The sequence below is a fragment of the Myotis brandtii genome, unplaced genomic scaffold (genome assembly GCF_000412655.1).
Source record: "Myotis brandtii unplaced genomic scaffold, ASM41265v1 scaffold134, whole genome shotgun sequence".
NCBI classification, from domain to species: domain Eukaryota; kingdom Metazoa; phylum Chordata; class Mammalia; order Chiroptera; family Vespertilionidae; genus Myotis; species Myotis brandtii.
The window spans coordinates 1,730,558-1,742,864 of record NW_005354756.1 but is presented as its reverse complement, the minus strand read 5'-3'; the positions used below and the strand labels follow the sequence as shown (position 1 = coordinate 1,742,864).

The window sequence follows — 12,307 nt, the reverse complement described above, 5'->3', positions numbered from 1 at the left end:
AGAAATCCTATAGAATAAAAGTCTAATATGAAAATCAACTGAATAGTGGAACGACCAGTTGCTATGATGCGCACCAACCACCAGGGGGCAGACACTCAATGCAGGAGCTGCCCCCTGGTGGTCAGTGCGCTCCCACAGGGGAGTGCCGCTTAGCCAGAAACCAGGCTCACGGCTGGAGAGTGCAAGGGGCGGTGGGGGAGCCTTTCCCATCTCCATGGCAGCGATAAGGATGTCTAACTGCGAGAGGGCGCAGGCTGGGCTGAGGGACACCCCCCCCCCCCCCCCGCCAGTGCACGTGTTTCGTGCACCGGGCCTCTAGTTTAGGATAAGATAAAGGGAACATTGTTTCATCAGGACATAAAAGACTTGATAGTCATCTGGAAAAGATATAAAGTCAGCTTCCTACTACAATTTTAACCCAAATAAATTACAAATAGATCAAAGAACTATACGTAAAAAGGATGTTTATTGTGGTGCCGTTTGTAATGGCAAAATGACTGGAAAACACCTAAATTTTCATCTTGAGGGGATTTCTTAAATAAATTCTAGTTTATTTGTACAGTGAAGTTCTATGCAGCTACTAAAAAGAAGAGGCGGGTGAGGCACAGTTGGCTGAGCGTTGTCCCATGCACCAGGAGGTCCCTGGTTGTATTCCCGGTCAGGACATATGTCGGGGTTGTGGGCTCCATCCCCTGTAGGGGCATGCAGGAGGCAGCCAATCAATGTTTCTATCTCTCCCTCTTCTTTCCTCTCTTTGAAATCAATTTAAAAAAACAGAGTTTTTTTTTAAGAGGCTGCTCTACATGTACAATATATCGAAGATGGATTTTTAAAAATATATATATTTTATTGATTTTTTACAGAGAGGAAGGGAGAGGGATAGAGAGCTAGAAACATCGATGAGAGAGAAACATCAATCAGCTGCCTCCTGCACACTCCCTACTGGGGATGTGCCCGCAACCAAGGTACATGCCCTTGACCGGAATTGAACCTGGGACCCTTGAGTCCGCAGGCTGACGCTCTATCCACTGAGCCAAACCGGTTAGGGCCAAAGATGGATTTTTAAGTAAGAAAAGGAAGGAGCAGAATAGTGTGTAGGGTACTTCCATTTATGGTTTTAGTAAAAGAAAGAGGGAAGAAAAGAAAATGTATTCATATATGCACACAAGAAGTACAGACAACATCTCTGGTAGAATACACAAAAACTGGCCATGGAGGTTACTTCCAGGGAGGGGGTCAGGTGGGGGCCAATGAGGGGGATGGAAGCTAAATTCTCATAATTCATGTATTTGTCCCTTTGGGATTATTTTATTAGGTGGATAGATAATACTCTAGTCAAAATGGTTGATTAACCTAAGCCTATCTTGTTTTCTCATCAAAATGAAGTTCATAAATCCTGCCTCACAGGCCTGCCGTAAGGGCTGGATCTGGTCATGTGAGCGAGAGCCTAGCATTGCACCTGGTACAGGTAACTGTCCCCCCACCGCCACTTGAGTTATCTAGACAACCTGGGAGTTGCCTTCAAGTACCCACTGATACAGAATGGCATTTTTCCCATTTCCCTCTTGGCGTTAGAGTGTAGCGATAATAAGAGTTGGCAAAAGGGAAGTACTTTGTCCTCCACAAAAGAGTGATTTCTAATAGGTCACTCTTGTGCCTACAGAATTCCACCACCAACACCAACGTCACCAACCCCTGTTACCCTCGGAATTACGTCACCACCTTCACCGCGGGCCACCTCTTTGACAGCCTGTGCACGGAGGAGCTGAGGCCTGGAGGTTATGACCCCGATGACACCATCACTTTTGAAGGAACCGGGGACCCATTACTCTGTCGGGTGAAGGTGGCTTCCCTCTTTGCCTTCAGAGCTTGCCACGACCGAGAGATCTGCTGCTTTGACGTGGTTTATCAGCCGGAAGTTAAAGGATCTTTTGTGGTAAGAGCAGCAACCACAGAAAGATTCCTGGTTTTTTTTCCCATTGCATATTTATTTCTCACCTTTCCGTTTCTCTTCTGCTGACCTGCCTCCTGCTTTTATTACCTGCCCTAACACCTCCATGGTCTGTCCCACTCTGAGACACGCTGTCCTTCTGTTCCGCTTCCTCCCAGGCCTTTGCGGGATTCTTCTACACAGCCAACGCGTTAAACCTCTCGGGCAGCTTTTCCCTGAACGCCTTCAACTCCAGCACCTGGGATTTCTGCTCACAGGACTGGAGTCAGGTCAGTGTGTAAGGAGAAAGGAGCAACAGCGACACCCACAGCAGAGCAGGGTATATTCATTGTGCGCAGGAGTGCATATGTTCTGAATTTCGCCCTATGCTGTTCTGCTTTTAACCCCCAAAATGGGGCTATCAGGGAGCCATATCTGTGCCATGAACTAATGTTCTGACCACAGGCGCAGTGGTTAGAACCGTGTCGGGCACATGATAAGCACCCTGTACGCTTAGAGATTGTTCTTACATGATGATGTTCTAGGGATATTTTTAATATTATATCATTGCGTTTCTTAATGCAGGAGGCAGCTGATTGATGGTTCTTTCTCATTGATGTTTCTTTCTCTCTGCCTTCTTCTCTCTCTCTCTCTCAAATCAATTTTTAAAAAACATTAAAATTTTTAAAAAATTTTTAAAATAAATATGAAATGCTGGGTGATACAATTTTTTCAGCTAGTCCTTTGGTCCTAAGGTGTTCCAAAATGTGCATTTTAAAACCTGCCTGCCCGCCTTCCCCTCCCTGCTTTGACCTTCTCAGCTCCCGCTGCTGCTGCCCCGGTTTGATGAGGTGTACGCCCGCTCCTACTGCTTCTCGGCCCACTATATCTACCACTTGCTCGTGAGTGGGTACAAATTCACCGAGGACACCTGGCCCCAAATACATTTTAAAAAAGAGGTAAGTCAGAGCACAAGTCTTTTCCTCCTCTTCCTCTCAAAATAGAGAGGTTCCTTTGATCCCCAGGGACCTCCCAGGAGGGATGAGGAAGAATTGGGAAGTGGAGTTCACCACAGACCCTTCCCCTTGAGCAAAGCATTGGAAGCCAAGGACCCGTGGGCTCTGAGTTCCTCCAGGGCAGGACTTGTGTGACCCTCGTATTCCTAGCACTCCATTCAGCACACGGGCGAGAACCTGGAAGATGCTTAGTAAATGTTTGTTGAGTGAATGAATAAATATGTTAAGGATTTCATCCTAACATATTTTCATTCTAAAAAGAAGCCTCAAATAGAACAGTTTGTTTTTTAAAAAAAGAGGATGGTTTTTAAAACAAAGCCCTGGCTAGTGTTGCTCAGTTGGTGGAGCGCCATCCCATGTACTGAGAGGTCACTGGTTCTATTCCTGGTCAGGGCACAAGCCCTGGTTATGGGCTCAATCCCCAGTAGGGGTCATGCAAGAGGCAGCCAATTGATGATTCTCTCATCAATGTTTCTCTCTCCCTCTCCCTTCCTCTCTCTCTTTAAAATCAATTTTAAAAAATTTTTAAAAAGAGGGTAGTAACTAATCAATCGCTCTCCATGTACGCAGATGTCAGAGTAAGATACAGGCTTTAGAGCTTGAGGGGTTAAATAGAATTTTCTCTCTGAATGAGCCTGAGGCACTGTGTTTACTGTCAAGAGTCCAGCATGGGCCAAAGCTGGAACCCCAGCTGTTCCCAGGTGATTGCGGTGATGGGGCCTCGGACCTTGCTTTCGGGCAGCGGCAGCCTTGCTGACATGCCCATCCAGCACTATGTTCCCGGGTTCTGGGAGGCTTGTCTGGGTTCAGGAAGAGCTGGTGTAAAGCCTGAAGTATATCTGGAGTCAGTCTGTTCGGTATGAGCTTTGGCTAATTAGATTAAACCAATCAACATCTGGCATTAGGCCTGTGACTGGCTATTTTTACATCAATGAAATTGAATCATCTACAAGAAATAAGGATGTCTGGGAACATATAAGGATTGTTGTGGGCATGTCCTCTCCTGGCGTGACTTCATGATCTAATTATCAGGAAAGTACATGATGAGAATGGAGAATGACTTCCCACTGAGTACCCGCTTGGATGCACACAGAATTCTAGGTGTCAAGTTCCTTTCCTTTATTCATAAAGAATCTTATATCTAGCCAAATTAGTATCTGAATGTGAGGGCCTAAAAAGACTGCAGAAGATTGGCTGCACAAAGACTGAACATCAAAACTATATTTGGAGGAAGTAATGAAATAAGACTAGAAATAAATCCAGATGTTATAAAAATATGTGAAGTAAGAATAAATAGTGTTGTGGCTTAAAATGTATGTTTTTTAAAAAAGAAAACTAGCACCAAATAAAAAAGGAAAAGAGAAGAATTCATCCGTACACCAGAGAAACCCAGAATTCAAGTATAGCTAAAATTCAGTGTGATGGGGATGGGGCCAGGGGGTCATAGGATACAGGCACATTCGAGTGGCCTAAAATGCTAATTTTTTAAAGGGAACATGCACACAATTTATAAGGCAAGAAAGGAAAAAAATAAATATAGGAAAAAAGCACCAATTGAAAATTTTAAAGTAAGGTATTAGAAATCCAAATATATCAACCATTACAATAATCCATAAATGGACCAAACCTACCAGTTAAAAGACAGACATTGTCAGACCTGATTTTTAAAAATCAAATATATGTAATTTATAAGAGAAACACTTAGGCTTCACACATCAGGATTTGGAAAGATTGAAAGTTAAAAAAAAAAAAAGAAAAAGGTTTTTTAAAAAACTGTCAGGCAAACATCACCCAGAAGAAAAACTGCTGTAGCTATTTAATATCTGAAAACAATAGTCTTTAAGATAAAGAGCATCATTCACGATAGAGAGGATTACAACAGAAAGACAAAAAGTTCATTTCATCATGAAGATTGCAAATTTGAAATATTTGTCCATCTAATAAAACAACCTAAAAATGTGCAAACCAAAAATTGATTGAATTTACCAGAAGAAACTGACAAACCCTGTTTCTTAGAAACTGGCCCTTGGCTTAGCGAACACACATTACCTTCCTTCTTTAGCCGCTGATACTGTACAGCCGGCAACAGACAATGGTTCACTGTCATCAACTCTGCCTCTTCCCACTTGGCCGTGGCGAGGTTGTGGGGACTAGTTCTGCCTTGCCTCTACGGTGCTGGAGTTAGGGCCCTCGAGCCTTTGGGGGTCCCAGTGACTTGGATTGTAGCCCAGCCTCTGCAGTGTCTGAACTTGGGCAAGTCCTTTGACCTCTTTTCCAGTGGGTGTTTCCTGCTGGTGGCAGTGGTGTGCCCCAGGTATGGCATTCCCACCTCAGCCCCTGCCCTGAGAACTCAACCATCTCCTCTACTTCACAGGTGGACAATAGCAGCATAGCCTGGTCTCTTGGCTACATGCTCACCCTGACCAACCAGATCCCAGCCGAAATCCCCCTGATCCGCCTGCCCATGAAGCCACCTACCTTTATGAGCGTCCTCGCCTTCTTCACGGGAGTGGCCTTGCTGTGCCTGGCATTCCTGGTGTACCTGTATGCGTTGTCTAGGAATCAGAGGCGTTCCCAGCATGCCTTGGACCATGCAGTGGATTCCGAGTGAGCCGAGTGAGCAGCTGCAGGAGCTCGAGGGCTGCCCAGGTCCAGCCTGGGTGACACCAGACAATGCGAGTGAAATGCCCATCTGCGGGAAACACAACCACAGTCAAATACTTAGGTCGTGCGCCCCTCAGATACGAAGTATGCCAAAGCACCTCTTGGGGAGCCCCTCAACTGTTCCTTGCACACTGCTCCTCAGAGACCCCACCACCCAATGCTGGCCCCCTGGGGAACAGGAGAGACAGGCCCTCAAGGCCGGCTCTTTATTCCAGGGCCCCAGAGGAAGAGGAAGCAGAGATTATGACAGTTCCATGTTGAAGAATTGACCTCAGGGCACATTTTGCATCCTGTCCTCCCTTAGAAATGCCGTATTCCTCCTGGCAGATGCCCACTAAGCATTTGACCCAAACAGCTATCTCATCGTATGGCTTCTGCCCGCTGGTCCTTAACTGAGACTGTCCTTTAGCAATCCCATAAACATTGAGCTCCCTCAGGTTGGTAGGATATAGTATCTGGGGGAGAAGACTGCTTTACGCCCAAGGTCAGTGGCCACAGCCAGCTTCTGTCGTGCAGGCAGAACCTGAAGGATGGACGCACAGCAAGTCTCCCAGAAAACAGCTGGCCATTCCCCAAGTGGGATTCCCTCCCGCTCAGGGCTCTGGTCATTAGATCGCAGCCGGTGTCTGTATCATTATCCTCCCCTCCCCTTCTCGTTGCTCCTGTCATCCTATGAAACATTTCCTCCCAGCGAGGGCATTGTGTTCCAGATCTTTTTGCCTTGGTGAGGCTTTTGTTTCAGGCCATCTTTCCAGAAATCGTTAGCGTGGTGTGCACCTTCTGTCCACCATCCCACAGGTATGCTTGATGCTGCCATAAGACGTCCTATTCTATGATTGGCTTACCAGTTCCTTTCCTGGGTGGTAGACCTCCCTGCGTAGCGGCCATAGTTCCTGATTTTGGAGAAAGAAGAGGAAGCTGCAGGGACGTTTAACTCCTAAGTGGGATGGGGGGGAACTCCGGCATGTCCGATGGCTACAGGCTAAAAAACAACATGATTGCAGATGGTCGTTTGGTAGCTCAATGTGGAATAAAGGACTCGGATTTTGTTTTCACTTGCAGGGTGTTGTTTGTTACCTTACACATGGTACTCCTGCTCCTAAGGTCTCAAGGTAGTACTGATGAGAAGTTTTAAAAATTGAGAACATTTTCTTAAGAAGACTTGCCTAGTGAATTAAGAAAATGATGCATTAATATCACTTTTATTTCAGAGAGTTCAAAGGGCTTCCCTTTGGTAAACCTTTGGCTCCTTGAGATACTAGTAGTTGTGTTGACCTTATTTGACAGTCAAAGCTTCTGTGAGGCCACAGCCTGCCATTTAGATATTCCCCCACCCCACCCCCACCATTTAGATCTTGATTCCCACCCAGAATGGCTGCTCCATCCCAAAATGCACCTTTGCTCACAGAGTTCTCCCTACCTAGACTGGGTCATCCTCGAATCCATCCAAATAATGCATATTTCTCAAGGCATAATTTTAGCTCTACTTCTTTCACAAAGCTTTCCTTACACACACTATGGCCTGTCTCCTGGATCACCTTTTCAAAACTAATTTCATCATAAATTCTTATATCATTATTCATCTTTGTGTGTGCATATGGCTTGTTTCTAATATAGACAGAAGGTACCCTGGCCGATTTGGCTCAGTGGATAGAGTGTGGGCCCGAGGACTGAAGGGTTTTGAGATTTTGAATAAGGAAAGGGATTCTTAACACACACAAAAAAAGGCCTTAACCATGAGAATATGTGTGAAAACAAAAGAACTACAAATACGTTCAATATGGATGGATCTTATAAACATAAGGTAAAAAGCAAGTTTAATTCCATTTATGTAAAGCTCAAAAACTGGCAAAACTAAACACAGATCAACTCTAAAGAAAAGCAAGAAAATCATTGCTCTTAAATTTGGGGTGGGGGGAACAGAGATTGTGTCTGGAAAGGAATAAACAGATGTCTTAGTCTGCTAGGGCTGCCATAACAATGGATGGCTTAAACAACAGAAATCTAATTTCTCACAGTTCTGGAAGCTGAAAAGCTGAAGATCAAGGTGCCAGCTGATTCAGTTCCTGGCTGGTAGACAGCTGCCTTCTCACGGAGTCCTCACAGGGCCTTGTCTCTGTGCTTGTGCAAAGAGAGGGTGAGCTCTCTGGTGTCTCTTTCTATAAGGATACTAATCCCATCATGATAGTGGGCACCCCCTTATGACCTCATCTAACCCTAATCACCTCCCAAAAGTCCCATATCCAAATACCATCCCATTGGGGGTTGGGACTTCTAACATGAATATCAGGGGCACACAAAAATTCAGTCTATAGTAACAGAACTTTTGGGGTGATGGTGACTGATATTCTATAACTAGGTAGTAGTTACAGGTGTTCCCTTTTTTCAACCATGCATGTACTTTCTGTATGTCCTATATGACATTTAAAAGATAAAATTATAGGTCTGGGTTAACTCAAGAATTTGCTATTTGCTACCTCTATGATCTTCATAAAGTCTTTCCATCTCTGGGGCTCATATCTACTAGTACCTCATGGGATTGTTGAGAAAAGTAAAATGTAGCATTTAGCCAGTGTCTAGCAGGGAGTACAGGCAATGAATAAGAGTTTTAAAAAGTATGTCTTTCTTTCATTCATTCATTCATTCATTCATTCATCATACATTCGCCAAAGTCTACTCTAAGCTAAGTAAGGACTCCTGAAACACATGAGACACGAAGGCCCTCTGCTGGAGCCATGGAGAAAATCTTTCCCAGGTTGGGTCCTTTTTGTTTCTACCTCATTAACGATGCTGAAAAAAATCATCAGTTCAAAAATATTTTTAATATTATAAAATACTGAGACAATCGGAAATCTGAACATTTGATATCAAGCATTCCCGCTAATTTTTGTTTACCTTCACAGCAACACCTAGAATAATGAATAACTGAAGATTGTAGCCTAGCACATTGACACATAAAATTGACCATCACATCTATGAATTAATTCAAAATGATTTGTAAAGGAGGATGTGGATGGGACAGAACTAGCCAATCCTCCCAATGATTGGACGAGCCAGTTGGGTGTAGCCAACCTATCAGAGTTCTGCTTATGCTTGGTCTGATACTTTGGTTTCTGATGTAAGTAGCTGCTAATGATTATCTTGCTCATTTCCCGAAGCCTACACCACAAGGTAGTCGGGGCTTACTTAGAGTTACCTTACCATTATCATAGAGCAGCGGTTCTCAACCTGTGGGTCTCGACCCCTTTGGGGGTCGAACGACCCTTTCACAGGGGTCGCCTAAGACCATCGGAAAACACATATATAATTACATATTGTTTTTGTGATTAATCACTATGCTTTAATTATGTTCAATTTGTAACAATGAAAATACATCCTGCATATCAGATATTTACATGACGATTCATAACAGTAGCAAAATTACAGTTATGAAGTAGCAACGAAAATAATTTTATGGTTGGGGGTCACCACAACATGAGGAACTATATTAAAGGGTCGTGGCATTAGGAAGGTTGAGAACCACTGTCATAGAGAAATCTGAAAACAGCCTGGGGCTGCTTGGGAAGGGATCTCCAGCTGCTTCTTCAAGGAGAGCTGTAGAGTGAGGAGCACATTCTAGGAAAAGGGAGGCCAACTATATGAAAAGCCGTGAGCCCTGTAGCTATTGCAGAATTGTTGTGCAGGGCCTTGAATGCCAGGCTGGGTAGTTTGGACTTGATTCTGTAGAAGAGAGGATGAAAATGAACATTTGGAGGACTTTAAATAGGGTTGACTTAATCAGATGATGAACTTTAGAAAAATAATTTTGTAACTGGAGAATCCGAAAGTGTTTGCCAAAGTGTGTTCAGTGAATCACTGGGGAGTTTTTTTTTTTTTTAAATATATATATATATATTTTTTTATTGTTTTCAGAGAAGACGGGAAGGAGAGATAGAAATATCACTGAGAAAGAATAATTGATGGACCGCCTCCTGCACGCCCCCTACTGGGGATGCAGCCCGCAACCTGGGCATGTGCCCTCACCAGGAATCTAACCATGACCTCCTGGTTCATAGGTCGGTGCTCAACCACTGAGCCACACCTGCCAGGTGGGGGAGCTTGTTTTTTAAAATGCTGATTCTTGCCCTTCCTCAGACCAGCAAATCAGAGTCTCTGGTGTTAAAGCCAGAAAACCCCATTTTAAAGGTTGTTTTTGTGTGTGCGTTTTTAAGCTAACCTTTATTTGGGGGAAATAAATGTACCAGCCCTAAAGGTAAAGCTTTGAATTTCCACAAGCTGAACACACTCAGGTAACCAACACGCAGAGGAAATTGGCCACCAGCAGCTCAGCAGTCTCTCTTCACCTCCAGCCGCTGCCGCCTACACCGAGGGTAAACACGTTCATTTACTTCTAACAACCAAAGATTAGTTTGCTCGTTTTGAACTTTATATAACTGAAATCACATGGCATACACCCTATGTGTCTGACTTATTTCACTGTTATGTGTGAATGCGTCCATGTTCCGTGTACATATGCTGACTCCATTATAAAGACTTCCATGATTTATCCATTCTCTTGTTTATGGACCTTTGGATAATGTCCAGTTTGGGGCTCTTACCACAACCAGAATGCTGTGAATGTTCTTATTCATGTCTTTTGCTTTGTAAATTATAAAGCAGGATGCCAAGGCCTAAAGACGAAATCATTCGCTACCCACTTGTTGAGCCCCTTAGGAGGCACTGTGCTAAGAAGACGGTCAAGGTGCTGCCCTCATAGAACTTACTTTAGTGGGTGCAAAACTACAGCTAAATGGACAGAAAGATGAGTCAAACAATTGTGGTAAGAACTCTGAGGAAAACAAAAAGCTGATCTAGTAAAGGGACAAGGGGACTGACCCTTTTTATGTGGCAATCATGCTGTATGAACAAAGGGAAGAGCATTTTTTTTGCATTCCTGGCACGGGAGATACCACGTACAAGTCATGGAGAAGGGGAGAGCTTGTCCTATTCAAGACCAGTGTGGCTGAAGCACGATGAAGGGCAACAAGGAGTTGCATGTAGGAGCATATGATGCAGGCCAGAATAAGCAGTTTTGATTTTATTCTAATAGTGTAGAAAGCCATTTAAATGTTTTAAACAGAAAGATGTGATTTTATTTATTGATTTAAAATTTCTTATTGATTTTTGGAGAGGGAGAGAAACATCGATGTGAGAGCAGAACTGAGATGGGCTGCCTCCTGCACACCCCCTTCCAGGGGTCCAACCGAACTAGCGAATCAAACCAGGGGCAACCCTTCAGTGCACCGGCCGACACCCACCCACTGAGCCACACTTGCCAGGGCATGATTTTTTAAAAAGATCCCTCTGACTTCTGAGCAGAGGATAGATTAAATGGATCAATGGAAAAGCAGATCACTTTAGGAGGCTGCTTGGAACAGTCCCAGGAGTATATGCTGGTATAGAGCTTAGAGGAAAACGACTGAAATAGATTTGGGAATTGTCAGCAAAGTAATCACCATCTTAATTAAGTCGTGAATAGTAACACTAACAAGGAGATATCCTGCATGTGTCCTGATACGATGCCATCAAGGGCGCAGCATTTCTACCAAAAAGGCATAAGCTGAGTGCAATCGTGAGGAAAACCACAACAAATCCCTGAGAGACATTCCACAAAACAACTAGCCTGTATTTTAAAATGCCAAAACGTCAGTATTACCAAAGATAAAAGCTTAGGAACGGTTACCGATTAAAAAAACAAAACAGAAAAACTAGACATGGTAACTAAACACAACTTGTTTAGATTGTGGACCAGGAAAAAAAATATATATATATTGCATTTACTCTAACAACTGTAAATGGGGCAATTGATAACATTTAAATAGGACTGCAAATTAAAGGACTATTCGTATTATTTTCTTGATTTTGATCATTTTATTATGTAAGATATGTCTTTGTTTTTAGGAAATAACACATTTAATCGTGAAGCGATAAAGAAACATCATGGCTGCAATTCTCTCTCAAATCGTTCAGAGAACGCAAACATAAAATGTCAACATTCAGCATTTATGGGAATTACCTCTATTAGCTTTGCAACGTGTCTGTAAGTCTGAATTACTCTAAAATAAAACGTTAACAAAATTACTGGAGTCACTCAGGGACAGAAAAAACATATCTAGCACTAAACCATGAGTAACCACGTTTAGACAAAAATCGGGAGAAGGGTGGGCAGTGGAAAGAAAGATGGAAGAATGTTAAAAAAGAGCCAAGTGGAATGTGGACAAAGTTACACGGAGTCAAAGCTTCTGTGCTCTTCACTCTAAACTCCTAAGCGATGACCTTCCCTCCCGCCACTCAGCGCCGGACCACCGAGGGCGAGCTCATTGCCGGCTTCAGCGAAAAATCGCCCAGGCTCCGCCTGCTCCGCCATGTTTTCCCAGTGAGCATGCGCGCGAGTACGCACGCACGCACGCACGCCCCAGCTCTAACCAATCAGCGCCCACGTCGGCGTTCCGTTCAGCGCAGGGGCGGGGCGACTTTCTGCACATGCGCACGGTTGGGTGGGCCTCTTTCCTTCTCGCCGAGCGCCGCCAACATGGTGAGTATCACTGTTGCGGGCTCCGGGGTCTGGCCGCCCCGCAGCTGCACCACCGCCTGAGCGGGGCGCGGAATGGCGCCCAGCGGGCCCTACGTAGCGCAAGGTGAGGGTTCCCGGGCGAAT

General features: G+C 44.3%; 2 protein-coding genes across 2 annotated transcripts in view; both read left to right on the top strand.

The window, feature by feature from the left end:
• The window catches only part of ENTPD3 (ectonucleoside triphosphate diphosphohydrolase 3), a 49,006-nt gene extending 42,342 nt beyond the window's left edge, over window positions 1-6,664 (top strand). Inside the window, exons 8-11 of the mRNA XM_005860408.2 lie at window positions 1,664-1,936; window positions 2,110-2,220; window positions 2,752-2,889; window positions 5,321-6,664. Of these exons, the coding sequence (XP_005860470.1) occupies window positions 1,664-1,936; window positions 2,110-2,220; window positions 2,752-2,889; window positions 5,321-5,557 (759 nt within the window). The 3' untranslated portion in view covers window positions 5,558-6,664. The remainder of the gene's footprint in view (window positions 1-1,663; window positions 1,937-2,109; window positions 2,221-2,751; window positions 2,890-5,320) is intronic.
• A 5,241-nt stretch (window positions 6,665-11,905) lies between these two features.
• Window positions 11,906-12,307, top strand: part of RPL14 (ribosomal protein L14) — a 3,480-nt gene continuing 3,078 nt past the window's right edge. Inside the window, exon 1 of the mRNA XM_005860407.2 lies at window positions 11,906-12,184. Within this exon, the coding sequence (XP_005860469.2) occupies window positions 11,921-12,184 (264 nt within the window). The 5' untranslated portion in view covers window positions 11,906-11,920. The remainder of the gene's footprint in view (window positions 12,185-12,307) is intronic.